General features: G+C 45.8%; 1 protein-coding gene across 1 annotated transcript in view; it reads left to right on the top strand.

Annotated features, from left to right (window-relative positions):
- The window catches only part of MFSD2B (MFSD2 lysolipid transporter B, sphingolipid), a 46,312-nt gene that overhangs the window by 6,378 nt on the left and 19,365 nt on the right, over positions 1-20,569 (top strand). The window contains exons 2-5 of the mRNA XM_059729211.1: positions 1,185-1,310; positions 4,286-4,410; positions 12,909-13,032; positions 15,331-15,409. Of these exons, the coding sequence (XP_059585194.1) occupies positions 1,185-1,310; positions 4,286-4,410; positions 12,909-13,032; positions 15,331-15,409 (454 nt within the window). The remainder of the gene's footprint in view (positions 1-1,184; positions 1,311-4,285; positions 4,411-12,908; positions 13,033-15,330; positions 15,410-20,569) is intronic.

The following is a 20,569-nucleotide window of genomic DNA, read 5'->3' as shown; positions in this document are numbered from 1 at the left end:
AACAGCTTGCGGCCAAAGACATGAGAAGAGGCTCAGTTGAAGAGACCAAGGGGCCAGAGATGTGGTTAACTTGGTAACATGGAGGTCTTGCTCTTTACCTAGCCAGTCATGAATAAAAAAAAGGAGAACTTCATGAGACTAAAGCACACTTGTTTATACCTTTTCACATAAAACAGTGCAAAGGAGCAGGATCCATTGTGGAAAGAGTTTCTGAAGTCGCTTAGGTGCTGCAGAAAACGGTACCCTTTTTGCCTGTTTTTTGCTGATTGGAAATCTAAGGCAGAGCGAAGTGCCTTGACCCAGGTCACATGATACTTTTGTAGCCAAATGAAGAAGGAATTAGATACATATCTTCTGAATCTGTCCCCAATCATCCTTTTCTGTATGTTGCCCAAGGGGGATAAGTTAAAAATATATATTAGTATGAATTACTATGCTCTGAAAGGACAGAAGCCAGGGAGTTATGCAGCATTTTGCAGTCTGAATTATACATGATAGGGTGACACCAGCCTTTGGTTTCTCTTATCTCACAAGTTATCCAGGACTCTGCAGCTCTCCAATAGGCTATGTCAATACAACAGGATGCATGCCTTCTTATCACTTGTTTGTAGCCTTGTTCAGGAAGCTGTTCCCTTGCATTTGAATCCTTCAGACAAATGTGTGCTGTAGATAGCGCATGCTGACACACTTTCAAAAAAAGTAGTCTTCTCAAAATTAGCCTGTTGGAAGTAGACATTTCTGGACTCCAGTTCTGAGAATCTAGACTGAGCATTGAAAAAAGGCCGCACGATTTAACTAGGTTGCTTGAAGTAGTGTACAGAAGCTCAGCTGCATTCTCCATTATGGGCAGTGGTGCCTTTTTTTTGTTTGGGTTCAAAAAGGAACTAGGCAAATTCATGGATGATGGATCCATTAATAGGTATTACGCAGAACAGATAGGGACGTGTCCTCTGGCAGCTCTAAACCAATGTGGTAAGTGCCAGGGGAGGTATGCCAGAGGATTGCTCACGCTAGATACACCTTGTGTGTATGGTCTCCCTTGACAGCATCCACTCCCGCCACTGCCAGTCACTGTCTGACTTCCTAGGTTTTTATACCGGTTCAGTCATTAAGATTTTCAGCTTTTTACTGTAATATGTAGTATTTGCTCTTAAGTGGTGTTTTGTGCTCTTGTTCTGTTTCAGCCCAAACACGAAGACAGACTCTCAGTTTGCAGTAAATTATGCTATGCAATTGGGGGTGCTCCAAATCAAGTTGCAGGGAGTGCCACTGCTTTCTTCCTGCAGATCTACCTGTTAGATATAGCACACGTAAGTACCATGGGAAACACTTTCTAATTGCAGACTAAGTTTGACTGGGATATTGTCACCTACTTAATTTCCCTGTATATAGGGAATAGAAATTAATTTAACATGCCTCTTATATGATGTTTTTTACTATAGTTTTTAATAGCTCAGCACCTGTGAGGTTGAGGAGGCTGCCCTAGATACAGTTCCTTTAGTCCTCTTATTTTGACAGTAAATTACTATCATTGGTTTTCTATGTTGGCCCATCCTAGCAGTTAGGGCTTTCAGAAGAACACCAAGTATCACAAGACTTGTGATATAACAGCGGGATTTGCAACGCTGCTGCACGAGCCTGGAAAAGACAGCCAGATCCTGAATGTTTTGTGGGAAATGCAGTGGCAAAATCTGGACGAGAGGAGAGAGGAAGGCAGGGACGAAGTTGGTGCTCTGAGTGATGGGGAACGTAGGGGAAGTAGTAGTGAATAAGAGAGATTCTTAGAGGGGGAGCCGAAGGCAGGGTTGACTGCACTCGTCTCCTGCTTCCCTCCTGAGTAATGGTAAAAGCTCAGGGAGCATGCAATGCCTGGCCTAAGGCTGGGGGAGATTCCCAGACTAGATGGAGGCAAATAAGCTTTCTCCCAGTATATTTATAAATACCAAAATCAAAGAAAACTTTTCTCCTGAAATTTGATGCTGACACTCTGTCATGGGAATTGCACAGGGCTGAGTTACCTCTTCTTCTGCTTGGCTTCAGTAACCTCCTGCTGCTAGTAACTCATGGGTCATTAGTCCCTTTAGACTCCATACGCATGCAGAGAGGACTCTTTCCTCCCCATCACTGGGATTTGTGTCGTGTCCTCATTCCCCTCACCATGTTCCTCGGAGAAAGAAGCTGCAAATCAGCAAAGCAGCTGCAGCAATAGTTGGAGCAGAGCTGTGGGCCACCTCTTTTGCCTACAGTTGTAAACAGATGTTCCCTCCCCTGAACTGGTTTGCTTAAGCTTCTTCCTCTCCACCCTCTCATCCTCCCTCCCCAGTTTTTTTCACTTTTTCTCATTCCATACCTGCCATCCTCCCTCCCTTCCCCCTGCTCTCTGATGTATTCCCCCCCACACTTGTCTGTCTTTATCAGAAAGACAAAAAAGATACACGACCTTTACTCTGTTTTTTAATTTCCCTTCTTTTATAACAGCAACTGAATGATCCCATAGATTTTCCCAGCTGCAAAGGTTGTTTGTCACAAAGATGTAGTTTTGAGAAAAACAGATGATAGGCATTTTGCAGTGTCTCTTTTTAGTCCCCTAGTAAAGGGCTAAGGCCAGGCCTGTGTAATTCCAACAGACCCAGGCCCTGCCTTTTCCCAGCCAGTGTCTTGTGAGTTCTTTCGCTCTGCAGATAATTTGTAGAAATTACAGCATTGCACAAAGTGAACCGTAATGCGTGCTTGTTAAGTTAGTCTTAAAAATAGTTGCTTGTTACATTAGTTTTAGGTTTTCCCCTTTGATTATTTTTTTTAATGTGTGGAAACTTTAAACGTGCTCTCCTTTTTCCTTGGCACCTGCTGTTTTTAAGAGTTAGAACACACATCATTCGCTTGTCACCTTAACTGCAGTTATTAATTGCATTAGTCATTAGGGCTGTGCAAAGCTTCGGTCCCTGATTCAATTTGGCAGAGATTTGGCCCGATTCAGTGGCCGAATCTCTGAATCCGAGTCAAATCAGGAGACCCTTTAATCTCTCCAAATCGAATCGGAACCTCCAAATTGATTTGGAAAGATTCGGCGATTCGGACATAGGCACAGCTTTAAATGTTTTTTCTACATACCTCAAGGTAGCAGGCGGCTTGTGATTGCCGCGATGCTGGGGTGCATGGAGCGTGCCATAGGAGCAAGGGGGGGCCCCCCAGCATGCTCGGCAGCAGACCCAGAAATGGAGCAGAAACACTTCCGTCCACATCCAGGTCCACTGGGGAGCACGTGGGGGGCCCCCCTGAACCACCCCCCCGACCCCCCTGACTCGGTGACTGGTGCCTTCTGGGTCTGGGGGTCACCCGGAGTCCCCCTGTGGCCAATCACTGAGCTGGGGAGGTGCGGGGTGGGGGGGGGGGGATGGCACGCTCCCTGATGGACCCAGAAGTGGACTGGTAATACTTCCGGGTTCGCCGCCAAGCACATGGGAGGCCCCCACGTTCCTGTGGGACGCTCCATCTGCCCCAGCATCATAGCGTTCACAAGCTGTGCTGGAGTCTCAAGGTATGTAGGAAAAACATTTAAAGCTGTGTCTATGTCCGAATCGCTGATTCTCCGAATCAGCATCAAATCCTCAGATTCAGACTTGGCCAAATTGAATTGGGGACAGTAATCCGAATAAACGAATCAAATCACTGTCCCCAATTCAGGCTGAATCCGAATTCGAATCTGAATTGAATAGGGCCCGCTTTGCACACCCCTATTAGTCACAGGTCAGTTCTGTATGGAAATAGGTCTACTCTGCTGTAGCCACATTTACAAATAGCATCCATTGAAATCCTCCTTGGTAATGTCAGTAGAGAGAGTCAGGACCGAGGAGTGGATCTGGAATATGAGCAGTACTCTTACCTGGTCTAGGTCACGCTAGAGCTTTAAAATGGGGCTATGTCGGGGCAACTTATAAAGAAAGCAACCTGGTTTTTCTTGGTTCCTTTACTAAACCAAGGGCTTCAGTCGTCAGGGCTGCCTGTCTGGCACTGTTCCCCAGCACTAAATTCATCTATAGCCTCTCTCTCCTCATGTTTCCTCCTCATGCAAATCCTTTCTTGTTGGTCTTTCTCAGTATCTAGATATGGTCAATGGAGAGCAATTTATTCGCTCACTTATAATAGTAGGCAACCTGTTTTGTAAGTGAACTATCATTAGTCTTTAAATAAAGCACTGAGATTCATTCTGGAATGTTGCTTTTTGCTGTTTCATTGTATTGCCAAACAATAGCCCTTGTTTAGAGCATTGTGCCTGTATTTTCAGATTACTCCGTTTCATGCCTCTCTGGTGCTGTTCATTGGCAAGGTCGGGGGTGCAATTACTGATCCTGTGGCTGGCTTTTTTATTAGCAAAAGTAAAAAGACAAAAATTGGCCAACTCATGCCTTGGTAAGCAGATTTTGTTTTTCTAAAGATTTCTTGTTTTAATCTTAGAATGGTACAATTGAGTTAAACTTCTGTTTTTCCTTTTCTTTCTGTTTCCTAAATAAAACTATTATAGTATAAGTAGAATGAGTGTATTGGGGAAAAGAGCACTCCTTTTGAATTCATGTTTTAGGCTGAGTGTCCATAAATTTAGGCATGGGGTTTTCTGCTTGTTGATATTTCCCTGAAGAAACCGTAGGATTGGTAATTTGATAATAGCAATTGTCGTTTGACCTTGACCTTTCGTGCCATGGCAGGGGGTTGGACTTGATGATCTACTCAGGTCCCTTCTGACCCTACCACCTATGAAATATAATAGGCCAAAACTGGAACCTCAGCATGAAAACTCTGTTGAATTCAGGGTGGAGGTCAAATTAAACTTCCAAAAATGTACAGACTCCTTAGGTTTAAGTCTTGGTTATGTTCTCCTTTGAAAGGGACATATTGTCTACTTCCAACTCAAACGCCTCTACATTTTTGCAAGACTAGCCATTGGTTAGAGACTTGTTTGGAGCCCTCTGGCACCATGTCCATCTCACTGGGTCCCAGCTCCATACACAGGCCTGCCTTGAGCTCACCTGGCTGATTCAGCAGCATGTGTGTCCTGCTACTCTGATGACCAACTCAAGCTTCTCACCCTTTTCTAGTCTTATTGTGGGCAGTGTAGGATCTTCCTCCAGGAGTGTGACCCACTGGCCAATTGCACTCAGCGCAGTACAGCACAAGTCACCTCAGTGTTTTCTTCTTTGTTTCTTTTCCTTAAGCCTCTGGTGTCAGCCCCTTTAGTTAAAAATATTCAGTTAACATGAGAAAGAAAACAACCAATGGCTGGAAGGGTTTTGCACTCTCAGTGTTGTCATTATGTACAGCCTCTCATTCCTCATCCCCTTCCTCACACTGCCTGTTGAACAGTGAAATGTGATTTAATTGCATCACCAACATGCCCTTGGTCTCTTGTCCCGCTCTGTCTTGGTGGGTGAAGGAGCCCTGAGAAAGATAGCATGCCTCATTCTACTTTGGCTTTCACTGACTCTAGACATAGCAAAGAGAAGAAAGTATCAGTTGCCCCTACACCGATGATATAGCATGAAGAAGACAGAGGTGTTACTACAGGGCACTGAACATAGGGATAGACCTTGTCAGCAAAGGAAGGAGATTGACAGGTGAAGAGTATGAACTGGAGAGAGATGATGCATGGTAGAGGAATGGCAAAGGATATTTCTACACTGTGGTGGCAGTCTGCCCTGGCTGGGACATTTTCCAGCATGCATTACCTGCCTGCTCCTTCTCACGTGTTCCAAACCCACAAATACATTGATTAAGCTGCTCTTGGGATGCCTTCAACAACCATTCTCAATCATGGGAAGGTTAGACTTGGGAATATTCTGCCTAGGGCATAATGTCGCCACAGTGTACATGTAACCAAGCTGTCCTATGGTGGGAAGAGTTTGTGTGTTTTTGCTATCGCTGTAAAGAGAAATGGAGACCAGCTGGTATATGGGATAAGGATCCCTTCACCTCTGTCATAGCTTCAGTCTCATAGACTGAAAGAAGCTACATCCAGACTATTAACATTGGTAAGCGCCATTTAGTTCCTTGGATATATTTCCAAACCAACCTTGCAGCTGGAACTGACTGGCAAACTTCTTGCCAGAAAGGGCAGGAGTGTGATTGTCATGGAAAATAAAGCCCTTTATCAGATCTAGTTGTCTTACTATGGTCTGCAGATGACCTTTGGTCTGCAAAACCTTTCTTGTGGTACACTTAATAACTGATGCATAAAAAAGCTGAGAAGACAGGAAGTTGAAAGAGAAACTTTGAGATCAACTGCTTCGGGGCCCTGGAGACATGGCACCTTCAAATCAGGTTATAGACCTGTCGCTGGAGATGATGTGGGCAAATTCGTACTGCTGCTGTTGCCTTTGCTGCACTTTGTGTTTAGGATTGCAGTCTGCAGTGCTGTTTAATATAGGACTTTTCCTGGATGCTAAATTTGTTGTGTGAAAAGGATAAACTAGAAGGAAAGCATGGCAGGGTGAGGTACGTTTTTATGCTAAATTGTGAGCTGTATTGTCATTTTATTTTTCACTTATTTTTCAGTTCTGTCACACCCTGAAAATATTGCGTGTTAGGACAAAGATTAGTGGGAAAATGACAGCCTAGCATTACATAGACTTATCAGCTCTTTGCATACAAACCAGCTAGTGCACAACTTGCACTTCCTAGAGAAATGGCACTTATCAGGCCTTGACAAATGTCTTTTAAACTGCTCTTTTTCTGTAAGGCTTTTGCATTTTTTAAGTGGCTGTTTTAACATGGAGGGCACTCATCCTATAATTTACAGGCCAGGTCCTCAGCTAGGATAAGTTAGCTACACACCATTATACCAATTAAAGACCCAATCAATGTCTGATTGGCTTAAAACAATGCTTTGCTGATTGATTAATATTTATGTTTTGAAATTACTTCAGGCATTTAGGTTTTAAAAGCGAACCAGACAATTATGCACACTTAACTCCAACCCCATTAGTCAGGTGTATTATGTGAAGGAAGAAAAGCTTCAAAAAAAAGTTTAAGATGCTATTTAATGTAGCAATAAGGTACGAGTAGATTGTGGCAGAAGAGACACTAACATGAAACAAAACACATTAGTTTCCTCAAAGGAGTTTTCCATGTGATTTAGCAAGCACTTAAACACATGTCTAATTTTCACCACATGCATATTCCCATTTAAGTTAAGGGGAAAGGGAAGAACAGGGAAGAAAAATCAAAGAAAGAAAAAAAAGGCAGTTATTTTTTAAAGTTGATTCAGTTTACTGTAAGCAACGTTTTGTGTCCTCTTTTCGTTATGGCGGTTGCTGAACAAAACTGAAAATGCTCAAAATTATGGAAAAGGTGTGTGTATTTGGGGTGCTTTTGGTCACACTCTGGTTTACTTCTCCAGCTATCAAGTAAGGGTATGAATAGGTATTTATTTTGAGCATGGACGTTGCTGAGAATTTCCACTACTAGAAATCTTTCTAGGGGAGGGAGCAGTATGGGTGTTCAGCCCGCAGTCACCCCTCTCACCGGCTCCCTGCACCTCCCCACACTGGGGTGATCGATCCCAGGAGCGCTGCCATGGATGGGTACAAACTGTTCAGGAAGGACAAATAGGGGAGAAGAGAAGGAGGAGTTGCGCTTTATGTAAAAGAGCCATATGATTGCTCAGAGCTCCAGTATGAAGCTGGAGACGGGTCTGTTGAGAGTCTCTGGGGTAGGGTCAGAGGGGAGGACAACAAGGGTGATGTTGTGGTGGGGGTCTGCTGTAGACCACCAGACTAGGAGGATGAAATGGATGAGGCTTTCTTCAAACAGCTGGAGGAAGTTTCCCGATCACAGGCCCTGGTTCTCATGGAGGCCTTCAATCACCCTGACATCTGTCGGGAGGGCAGTATAGCAGTGCGCAGGCAATCCAGGAAGTTTTTAGAGAGTCTTGGGGACAATGTCGGGGTGCAAGTGCTGGAGCAGCCACCTAGGGGCTGTGCTCTGCTTGACCTGCTGCTCCAAATGGAAGAGTTGGTGGGGGATGTAGAAATGGATGGCAACTTGGGCAGTAGTGACCACGAGACGATTGAGTTCAGGACCTTGGAAAGGAAGGATGGAGAGCAGCAGAGTAAGGACCCTGGGCTTCAGAAAAGCAGACTTTGACTTGCTCAGGGAACTCATGGGCAGGATCCCCTGGGAGGCCAGTCTGATGGGGAGAGGAGTCCAGGGGAATTGGCTGTACTTTAAGGAAACCTTACTGAGAGTGCAGGAATAAACCATCCAGATGTGCAGGAAGATGGGCAAGTATGGAACAAGACCAGCTTGGCTTAGCAGGGAACTCTCCAGTAAACTAAATCCCAAAAAGAAAGCTTATATGACAGGGGTTTTCAGCCTTTTTTAGTCTAAGTATCCCCAGCAGCCAAGCGCTGAGCAGGGGTGGGGGTGTTGTGTGGCCAGATGCCAGGGAGGTGGCGCATGGCTGGATGCCAAGGGGGAGAGGGGGTGGCAGGTAGCCGGACACCGAGTGGGGGAAGGGAGAGAGGTAGCGCATGGCTGGACATGGAGCAGGGAGGCAGGGACAGCACGTGGGTGGGTGGGTGGCGAGGGAGCACTGCCACATCCCAGGAGCAGGGCCGGCTGGTGTGTGGCAGTGGCGGCCACTGCGTGTGAGCTTTCCCACCCCGCAGAGGGGTGCCTCACCCCAGCCCTGCCCCTGGGAGGCGGCGGCTCTCCGTCCCCGTCCACCCACACGTACCCCGAGGACTGGTCCACGTACCCCCAGGGGTATGCGTACCCCCGGTTGACGACCCCTGTTATAAGAAGTGGAAACTTGGACAAACAACTAGGGAAGAGTATACAAGTATTGCTCGGACATGCAGGGATGAAGTCAGGAAGGCCAAAATGCGGTTGGAGTTGCAGCTAGCAAGGGATGTGAGGGGTAACAAGAAGGGTTTCTACAAGTATGTCAGTAACAAGAGGAAGATCAGGGAAAGTGTGGGTCCCTTACTGATTGGGGGAGGTAACCCAGTGCCAGAGGATGCAGAAAAAGCTGAAGTGCTCAATACCCTTTTCACCTCAGTCTTCACAGGCAAGGTCAGCTCCCAGACTACTGCACTGGGCAGCACAGTTTGGGGAGAAGGTAAGCAGCCTTCAGTGGAGAAAGAACAGATTAGGGACTATTTAGAAAAGCTGGACATATACAAGTCCATGGGGCCAGATGGGATGCATCTGAGGGTGCTGAGGGAGCTGGCTGATGTGTTTGCAGAGCCATTGGCCATCATCTTTGAAAATTTATGGCAATCAGGAGAGGTCCTGGATGATTGGAAAAGGGCAACTATAGTGCCCATCATGAACAACTGGTGCCTCCCAAGACGGGGGGAGCACCATGGCAGCGAGTGGAGACCACCCACAGCCACCAGCGTAGGTGGTGGCAAGCAGAAACTGCCCATAGCTGCCGGTGGTGTCAGCAGTGGGGGGGAGGCAAGCGGGGAGCGCCTGCAGACACCACTGGCTGCGTTGGCAGCAAGGGGGAGGAGGCGGGTGCAAGTGGCAAGTGGTGGCGGGGTGGGAGTGTGGGTGCAGCCACTGGCAGCTTCAGCAGTGGCCAATTTCAGCGGGGGGCACATGCCCCCTGTGCCCCCTCATGCGTTGCCTATGGCACCCATATTTAAGAAAGGGAAAAAGGAGGATCCAGGGAATTATGGACCAGTCAGCCTCACTTTGGTTACTGGAAAAATCATGGAGCAGATCCTCAAGGAATCCATTTCTAAGCATTTAGAAGAGAAGGTGATTAGGAGCAGTCAGCATGGATTCACCAAGGACAAGTCATACTTGACCAACCTGATTGCCTTCTATGGTGGCATGACTGACCTTGTGGATCTAGGGAGACCAGTGGATGTGGTGTACCTTGATTTTACCAAGAGTTTTGTATATGGTCTCCCACAACATTCTTGCAGGCAGGCTAAGGACATATGGGCTGGATGAATGGACTTTAAGGTGGATACAAAACCGGCTGGACCATCAGGATCAGAGCATAGTAATCAATTGCTTGATGTCTAGTTGGCAGCCAGTGTCAAGTGGAGTGCTCCAGGGGTCAGTACTGGGGCTGGTTTTGTTCAATTTGTTCATCAATGACATGGAAAATGGGATGGAGTGCACCCTCAGCAAGTTTGCAGATGACACCAAGCTGAGGGGAGTAGCAGATACTCTGGAGGGTAGGGCTAGGATTCAGAGTGACCTAGGCAAATTGGAAGTATTGGGGCAAAAGAAATCTCATGCGGTTCAACAAGGACAAGTGCAAAGTCCTGCACTTAGGATGGAACAACCCCATGCACCGGTACAGGCTGGGGGCTGACTGGCTGGGCAGCAGCTCTGCAGAAAAGGACCTGGGGGTTTCAGTGGACAGTAAGGAGCCCTTGTTGCAAAGAAGACTAATGACATACTGGGCTGCATTGGTATGTGTGTTGCCAGCAGGTCAAGGGAAGTGATTATTCCCCTCTATTCAGCACTGGTGAGGCCACATCTGGAGTACTGCTCAGTTTTGCCCACCCCCCACTACAGAAAGGATGTGGACAAATTTGAGAGAGTCCAGTGGAGGGCAATGAAAATGGTTTGGAGGCTGGGGCACATGACTTGTGAGGAGGGGCTGAAGGAACTGAGCTTATTTAGAGAAGAGAAGTTGAGAGGGGATTTGATAGCAGCCTTCACTTACCTGAAGTGGGGTTTGAAAGAGGATGGATCTAGGCTGTTCTCAGTGGTGGCAGATGACAGAACAAGGGGCAATGGTCTCAAGTTGTAGCAAGGGAAGTTTAGGTTAGATAGTAGGGAAAAAAAATCACTAGGAGGGCAGTAAAACACTGGACCAGGTTACCCAGAGAGGTGGTGGAATCTCCATCCTTGGAGAGTTTTAAGGCCAAGCTAGACAAAGCCTTGGCTGGGGTGATCTGCGTGGGGATGGTCCTGCTTTGAGCAGGGGGCTGGACTAGATGTGACTTCCTGACTTCCTGAGGTCCCCGCCAACTCCCATTGTCTCTGATTCCATGGGGAAGGTGTAAGGAGCAGTGGCTGCTCCACTCCTGCAGGTCTACATGGGAATGGAGCGCTGGGAAAAGATTCCCCCTACTTTCCCAAGACCAGAGTCACCCTGGTCTGGGAAATGGGCAGGGAAGCATGGGTAGGTATTCCTCCCCTCTTCCAGTCTCCAGGAGGAGAAGATCAGTGGGGCACTGAGCTCCATCCATTCCTCAGACTGGGGTGTCCCTGGTCTTGCAAAGACTCAGGGTGGGCAGTAGCAGCTCAACTCCTCTGTGATCACCCTCTATATTTCCTGGTTTGGGGAAGGCACAGGAGAAACTGCTGCTTGACTCCTGATCATGGAGGAGCTAATCAGAATTATAGAGGTATTAATTCTTGCAAGAGAAACTCTCTCACAGGGGACTGTCATGGGCAGATCTTTCTGGTGTCAGCCTGGAAGATTTTTCTCCCATGGGGCTGTGTCTCCTCAAGGAGAAAGTGAATGAACGCCTGTAGGGTGGGATTTTCTACCAGGAGACTGTCAGTTCTCCCAGCAGAACCATAACTTGGGCCACTTACAGGCGTTATGTTTCTGCTGGGAGAAATGAGTGGGATGATCTATGGTGCCAGAACCAGGAACAGCAGAGAGTACCAGAACCTGCTGCTTTCCTTGCTGGTTTACGCATTCAACTCTCAGTGTTCATTTTCATCCAAAAGAGCAGTGTGGAAGAGCCATTGTTTTACTAAACTATTTATTCATGTTATTCTTTTGTATTCCAGTTTTTCAGTTCACTATTGCAAAATATCAGCTGACCCCTAACGTCAATAGGGGAAACTCGTGAGAACAGTCCTGTTGTGAAGGGATTAATCTGTTTTCTCTTTTATTTGTTAGGATTTTTATTGCACCCTTGATCATCTGTTTCATTATTTTATGTCTGCTTTGCAGGAATACAGGAGAACTATGGTGTTGCTGCAGGTCATGCTGTCAGGAACAAATTTTCTCTCATCACCACTTCCATGCAATGAAATCTGAATAGTGTGTTTTAGCATTATACCAGCTTAGCTGAATCGCTGTTTAGCATCTGTACTTTGAATCCAAGTTACCATGTACCTTTTTTAACTACCTTTACTCATCACAGGCTGATTCCTTTTGTTGTTGCCATTGTTAGGAATTTTCCTAAGTGGGTGAAAGTTTGACCCCAGTGAAAGTTTGACCCCAGTGGAGCATATCATAAGAGTAGATAAATGCCAGACTGAATACAGACCCCTGGGAGCTCTACTACTTGACCCTTGGCTGCCCCTCACCCTTTATACCATCGCCACACAAGTGAAAATATGTCAGTCAATGCTGCATTAATGTATCTTCAGCACGACTAGGACTTGGAAAGAGCTAAGCTGACAGGAGAAGTGAAAGTGGGAGGAACTGCTGGTAATAGGGAGACCTGTATGGCAACTGCTGAAGCATGTTATGGCATGAGAGTAGGTCTGAGTTCTCCTTTCAGTAAGAGCTCAGTGTCAAGGAAGTATGCTAGGGTTGGGAACTGACATTGTGGTTATACCGTGATCATAAAATATAATTGATATTACTAGATTAATGCTTTTTTTCTCTATCCGTGACAAATAGATCATTGATATAACTAGCCATTGCTTTCTTTTAACCACGTTATGTGATTCTGTTATGTATTTTGGGGAAGCATTTATTAATAGTTTTTCACTGAACTGTATTAAATATGCATTTATACGCTAAATACTAATATATGTAAAATCATGTTATTGTCTCCAGCCTCGTAAAGTATTTTGGAAGAATACACAAAAATAAATTGCATTGAGCATGGGCTGCAAACATTAATTTCTGTTTCCATTGGCCTGTGGAGATGTTTTACAACAAGCTTGATATGCACATACCGCTTTTTTTGTTTTAGGATGCTTGGGTGTACACCCTTCACAATCGTGTCCTATTTCTTCATGTGGTACTTGCCTCCTTTTGTAGCAGGAAGAGTTATTTGGTACCTGATTTTCTATAGCCTTTTCCAAGCATTAACCACAGTAAGTAGCTCACCATGTGTGGTGTTCTTAACAATAACATGCTTGATTTTTCTTCCTTTGAGGGTTTGAGGGTTTTTTGCCTTGATGTTGTGTATTGAGTCCAGTGAGATGAAGTGCGTAAATCACTTTTGAATATGGGAGTTACGGTCTTAAAGTGCTTAGTCTCAGATCCACAAAGGGACCTGGATTCCCAGCTCCACGGTTACCATTCACAAACCCAAATTAGATGCCTAAGTTGCATGTATAGTGAATGAGGTGTGAGGTGCATTAGGCATGTTGTAATCTCTGTATAACACCTTTCATCTCAGTGGGTCCCAAAGCACTTTCCTGACAGTTTGTACCTTGTATATACGGACAGTATCCGTATCACCCATTGCTAAGTTGTAGCTATGATGGTAGCAAGACATGGTACTTTGTTACGGCTAAATGACCAAATTAAAGGAGGTAATAGTGGGCAGATACATAATGTGGACCAGCTGATCTGAGTGTGTTTGTAATTATATTGTGGGAAGAGAAATTTAGCAATGTAGCGCTGTTTCATTCAGAGCTAAACTGCTCTGGTTTAGCTTTCACTTACTATAAGGCAGAGATGGTCTCACCTGGGACCCCACGCTAGATCTGGACTCCTTGTGGGCTGGATCTGGCCCAGAGCATGTGGCTGTGGCCACAGCCACTACAGTGGTCACCATGCTGGCCTCCGTGGCCGTGGCAGTCACTGCAGCAGCAGCGGGGCAGGCAGCTACAGGCCAGGCAACTGCTTGCTGTGGCAAAGGCACACGAGTGGCAGCATGCCAGGTGGCCACAGGGGAACCAAGGGCTGTCTTGCAGTCTTGTTTTCTCATCTGGCACCGATGCCCATGTCCACCAGGGCCACAGGTTTTGCTGTAGGCCCTGCCCTGCCCACCACTAGCCATGCCCCCAACCTCCCATAGCCCAGCAGGCTGCATGGCGTAGCTCCATGGGCTGGAGCCATAAATTTGCCATACCTGCCATAAGGTAAATGCAGGCATATGAGTACTTACCATGCCAGCTGTTCCACAGTAAGTCCATGCCCCTTCTTAAGTCACTTTAATGTGGTTGTTTATCAGTAACCTTTTCTGTTCAGCGGCACACAGCAGTGCTACGCAGTAGTTTAGAACAGAAAGTGAAGACTCCTGCAATTCTGAGTCCTCAGGGGAAGCGAGGTAGGTCCTGTGCAACTCCGTAGGCCAGACTTTGTCTATAGGCTTAACCAATCTCCTCTTAAAGCAAGTGCTCTGGGAGTGGGTAGCTGTAAGGTTATCCGAAGTACAGCATCCCTCAAGCACCTTCTCTTAAAGCAACTTGTGGACATTGCTGTTCAGAAGAGCCCCAGTACTGCTTCCTGCTGCACATGCAGGAATATGCAGAGGTTCTTCAGCTGTGACAGGCCGGTGCACAAAATCAGAGCCGGGTTAAGAGAAGAGAATCTGCAGCAGGGTTGGGAGTGTGTGTTTGCACATAAATCTCCATTAAAAACTGATCTACAGTTTTACAAAAGCAGGAAGAGGAGTGGTTGAGCACACTAGCTAAACATCAGCCTGGCTGTCCCTGCTTGGCTGAGTACATCGCATGGAGTCCTAACTTGAAGTCAGGCGGCTCCAGGCTATTAACAATACTCAGACTCCTTAGTGACTTGGGCCTCTGTACTTTATGCTGATTATTTGGCATTTAAAGACTTGCTGTGGCTCTGTTTTAGGGAATATTTGCTCAGGTTCTTTTCTATTTTGATGCAGGTGTCATAAAGCAACCCTCCATGCTTTTAAGTAAAGAGGAATTTTATTTTATTTTAAAATTGTATTCCTTTTCTCTTGCAGGAAAAGATCACTGCCCTTATTCAATGCTATTAATGACTGAGCTTGAAAGCATCTTTTTGTTGAACATACATTCGGTCCTGATATATTTTCTTTGTCCCCTGCCTCAGCTCTACTCACAGATGCAGGGCTTGTCATACAAAGGGTTTTACATATGGCTGAACACTTGCCACACGTAACAAGGACACTTTGAGTGAACAAGGGAAAGTATTTCCCTCCCAGATATATTCTGTCCTGCAGGATCATGTAAAGAGACAAAGATAGGTCTTGTTAAAGCACAAGATTGGGGGGCAAGATTTGTGTGGCACTGCAGGCAAGCTAAGTGGTCCCTCTAAATATTAATGCTAATTAGTACCTCTAAGTAACAGTGCTAATTAGGCCAAGGAACATTTTTTTCCTGGGTGCCAAAGGAACAAAGTACTCTACCCTGAAATGATTTCCTAAGAGGTATTCTCTCTTTGCATAGTTATTCGAAGTACCGTATTGTGCCCTCACCATGTCTCTCAGCTCAGACCAGAAGGAGAGAGATTCTGCAACAGCATACCGTGAGTTTGACCTGGGCTTGTTTGGAATTTGGGTGCTTGAGTTTTATTTAAAATTACTCTTTCTGAAAGGAGGAGGGAGCCTTTTTTGTGGCCTAATATTGCATTTCTAGATAAAGAATCAGTGACTTCTGGTGGAAAAATGGAGCGTTGTGGGGTTCGTCGTACATATTTCCGTCTCTTTGTACAGACAGACATGACTATTTTGTCACCACTAGTCTATCTGATTAGCTACAGACTTCCCTTCCAGTTCACAAGTTAGCTGCAAGAAGCAGTAAAAAACTTTTATTTAAAAGTTGATTCTGGATTTCTAGTGGTTGCCAGGGGAGCAGTGGTTTCTATTTATAGGTGAATTGCAGAGGGGGGAAAAAAGGCGTTGATCTTCTTTCATATGATATTGAAAAAGGTCTGAGAGTCATTTTTAAGCACTTATCCTTTTTTGCTTTTTCTGCAATTAGGAATTAAGGTCTTTTCTAATCCATTTTTCCCTCCTGAAAGACAGGGTAAGCATCACAGAAGCAACCTGATTGAAAAGAGAAGGAATTTTTTCTGGTACTCCAGATGTGGTCTCACTGGTGCCGAATAGAGAGGAAGAATCACTTCCCTCAATCTGCTGGCAACACTCCTACTAATGCAGTGCAATATGCTGTTAGCCTTCTTTGCAACAAAATATAAACTGCTGATTTATATTCAGCTTCTTGTCTACAGTAAGTGCCAGGTCCTTTTCTGCAGAGCTGCTGCTTAGCCAGTCAGTCCCCAATCTGTAGTGGTGCATGGGATTCTTCCATCCTAAATGAAAGACTCTGCACTTGTCCTTATTGAATCTCAGGAGATTTCTTTTGGTCCAGTCCTCCAATTCATCTAGATCTCTCTGAATTCTAGCCCTCTCCTCCTGTATGACTACTACTCCACCAGCTTAGCATCATCCACAAACTCCTCCATCCCATCTTTCAGATCACTGATGAAGATACAGAAGAAAACTGACTCCAGGACCTACTGATGAGGCACTCCACTTGATACTGGCTGCCAAGTAGACATCAAGCAATTGATTACTTCCCTCTGAGCCCAACAATCCAGCCTTTTATCCATCTTACAGCCCATTCATCCAACCCATACTTTCTTAGTTTGCTTGCAAGAATGATGTGGAAGACCAAAACCCTTGCTAAAGTCAAGGTACACCACATTGACTGCTCTCCCTGCATCCACAGAGCCAGTCATCTCATCATAGAAGACAATCAGGTTGGTCAGGCATGACTTGCCCTTGGTGAATCCATGCTGACTGTTCTTGAACAAGTCCTCCAGCAAAATCAGACAGGAATTGTTCCTCCTCTTGCTCTGAAATAAAAGGGTGGAAAAAAGTTCTTTAAAATCTTCCTTATGACTTCTTTACAAAGGTTTATCATAAAAAGTGGAAAAGGAAACAGATCACTTATTTCACACTTTCAACTGCTAGCTTTGAAGTAGTCTCTCCTTCTCTTCCACATCCCCCCCATTGTAATCACTTGTGTCATGGTCTACAGCAGAGGTGTCAAACTGATTTGGCCTACTGGAGTGGATCTGAACTGCAGGTATCCTTGTAGGTTGGATATGGACCTGCAGCATTAACCCCCTTGGGGACCTGAACCTCTGTGTTGGCTCAGGGAGCCGCAGAGGTTAATGCTGCCACTATTCACCCCACTAAATTCCTGGCCCCTCCAAGAGCCCCGTGGGCCAGATGACACAGCTCTGTGGGCTGGATCTGGCCTATATCATATGCTTTTGACACGCCTGCTCTACAACAATGAAAGTGAAGAGAAATAACTGCTATTTGCCTTTGCTATATTTTCCAAACTATTTGACAAACTGTGTTAAGACTTTGCTTCTCTTTCAGTGTTCCCTTCTGGCAAGAGGCAGTCTTCCTCCGCTTGTCAGTCTAACCCTTAATTCACTGGCTTGAATAAAGGCCAATTGAAAAAAGATATTTAGATACGACCTCCTATTCAACTACTAATTCAAGTTCCTAATCAAATACTGATTTCAGTGGGAGTTTAAATGTTTACATAGCTTTTCAGATCTGACCCTAAAGCCCCTGGCAAATTGGTTAATCACATCTTAAGTAGTAAGCCAGGCACATATTCATGCAATTAATGGTGTCATAAAATGGGGAATAAGCCACAAAGCTACATGTGTAATAACTTTGTGGCTGGTTCCCGTTACACTGTCAAGACCCCAGGGTGCCAGTCAGCTGATCAGTGCTCCTGACCCCAGGAGTGCCTCAGAGTCTTGAAGGGCTCCAGTGTGCTTTCAAGGCTGGGAGCACTGGTCAGCTGACTGACACTGGGAGCACTGGTCAGCTAACTGGCAGGCTGAGCCACGGAAGCACTAGACACCCAGCTTGCTACCTGCTGGTGCAGGGAGAGCCTGAGATCATAATCATGATCTATAAACTACAAACTACAGGCCCATCAGCCTGACCTATATCTTGGGGAAGGTCTTAGTAAAGGATTATCAAAGAGGCCATCCTTAACAGACTAGCTGAAGGCAATATCCTGAGGAATACCTAGTACGGGTTTGTTGCAGGTAGGTCTTGCTTGACCAATCTCATTTCCTTTTATGACCAGGTAACCTATCACCTGGACAAGGGGAAGAGATTGATGTCATATATCGTGATTTTAAAAAAGCCTTTGATCTCGTATCCCGCTATCACCTCTTGGCTAAACTGGCTAGCTGCGGCCTCAACCTCACCACGATCCACTGGCTGGGGAATTGGCTCTGCAGTAGGACCCAGAGGGTGGTGGTCAACGGGAGCCAATCGTCTTGGTGCGCAGTCACCAGTGGGATCCCTCAAGGCTCTGTCCTTGGGCCTATACTGTTTAACATCTTCATCAGTGATGTGGACATTGGTGTCAGAAGCGGGCTGGCCAAGTTTGCCGATGACACCAAACTCTGGGGACAGGAGGGTGCCCACACCTGAGGACAGGAGGGTGCTCCAGGCAGATCTTCACAGGCTCATGAAATGGGCGGACGAGAACCTGATGGTGTTCAACACCAAAAAATGTAAGGTTCTCCACCTTGGGAGGAAAAACCTGCAGCATCCTTATAGGCTTGGCAATGCTACAGTGGTTAGCACTACAGATGAAAGGGACTTGGGGGTCATGATTGACCACCAGATGAACATGAGCCTGCAGTGCGATGCTGCAGCTAGTAAAGCGAGCAAAACTCTGACTTGCATCCATAGATGCTTCTCAAGCAAATCCCGGGACGTCATTCTCCCGTTGTACTCAGCCTTGATGAGGCCGCAGCTGGAGTACTGTGTCCAGTTTTGGGCTCCTCAATTCAAAAAGGATGTGGAGAAGGTTGAGAGAGTGCAGAGGAGAGCCACGTGCATGATCAGAGGTCAGGAAAACAGACCTTATGATGAGAGGCTGAGAGCCATGGGACTCTTCAGCCTGGAAAAGCACAGGCTCAGGGGTGATCTGGTGGCCACCTATAAGTTTATCAGGGGTGCTCACCAGGATCTGGGGGAGTGTCTGTTCACCAGAGCGCCCCAAGGGATGACAAGATCAAACGGTCACAAACTCTGCCGCGACCGATTCAGGCTGGACATAAGGAAGAACTTGTTTACTGTCTGAGCCCCCAATCCCTGGAATAGACTGCTGCCGGAGGTGGTTCAAGCACCCACTTTGAACGCCTTCAAGACACATTTGGATGCTTATCTTGCTGGGATCCTATGGTCCCTGCTGACTTCCTGCCCCTGGGGCAGGGGGCTGGACTCTGATCCTCTGGGGTTCCTTTCAGCCCAAATGTCTATGAAATTGCCCACTTGGGAAATCTTCGGGTCGCATGCACTGGCAATAGGACATGATTGGTGTCTGATCCCCAGGCCCACAGTTGTGCCGCCTGCCATGCACATGTGGCATGCCAGGAGGTGTGCTTATTGGGATGATGGATCAAATCCCACCGCACCTTAAATTGAACATTGTCAGCAGTCTCAGTAAGGAGCAAAACTATGTAAGCACAGTGTTATGGCCAATGTGTTGAACAGATACATGTGAGAAATTTCAGATGTAGGATTCTTCAGGCAACCGTAAATCTTCCCTGCCATGTGGTATGTGTGAAATCTTTCATATTCACTACTGTTTCAAGAACTGTGATATCCTGTCCATTTTAAAGAACAAAACTAGAAACAGGAGAATCAGTCACAATCTGAGAGAGAGAGACGAGAAGAGATTTTTAATCAGTGATCTTTGGTTTACCCATCACTGAGTTTATTGTGGTATCTCATGGGTGTGATATTACAGTCTCATTGATGTTTTTGAGCTCTTTAGCTGAAAGGCACTCAGTACGTCTAGTGTTGTTTTATTGTTTAGGAATAAGGTTAACTTAAGTGCATCTAGTTAGGCAGCACAAACAAGTTATGATGGTTGGTGTGAATTTTCTGACTTGTTTCTCTTGATTATTATCCAAAGAAGCTAGTTTGTCAGTGACTCTTTATTTCTGTAATGTAAATCTGCCGTGTATTAATTGATAAACACTTGTTTTGAAGGAATAGGGAGTCTACTATCCTCCCTAAATTTGGGCACACCTGCTTAACCGCTTCAGAAGTTTTATCTGTTGGAATCCAGGCTTCTCTTCCAACCAGGAGAGCACACAGCACACCACCAGACTCTCCCTATGCCTGAAGAAGGGTGTTTGTGCCCAAACATTTGCAAAGAAGAATTTTTCCAATTATCTAGTTGGTCTAATAAAAGATACCACATTTACCCAAAGAGCCTTGTCTGCAGGTGATATTATGAGTCATTATGGGTAAATTCTGTGATTCAGCTGTAGTTACCCACTGCACCAGATGGTCAGCAATTTCTGGAGCTCTGTAGGGCATGTCAAAGTGAAATCTGAGACTGCGTCATTGCTAGGCATTTTAGGACAGGCTGGGATTAGGATCTGAGCTACTGACCTGCAATTTGGTCAGAATGCACTGAATATGAGCATCTCTAGTCAAGATGGGAGTGAAATTTGGGTCTGGCGCCTTAACTTAAACCCAGAAAAAATGCTAGGCGATCCACAGTATCACATCCTCTATCTGGTGGAAGTCTGGGAAAATATTAGCAGTTGTTAAAATATTTCAAAAGTCTGATGAGAAAGAAAAATAGACGTCCTATGTTTTGGGGTATCTTAACCATTTCT

This window comes from Alligator mississippiensis, chromosome 1, assembly GCF_030867095.1.
Source record: "Alligator mississippiensis isolate rAllMis1 chromosome 1, rAllMis1, whole genome shotgun sequence".
NCBI classification, from domain to species: domain Eukaryota; kingdom Metazoa; phylum Chordata; order Crocodylia; family Alligatoridae; genus Alligator; species Alligator mississippiensis.
The sequence above is the reverse complement of the archived record's forward strand: the minus strand, read 5'-3'. Positions and strand labels throughout refer to the sequence as shown.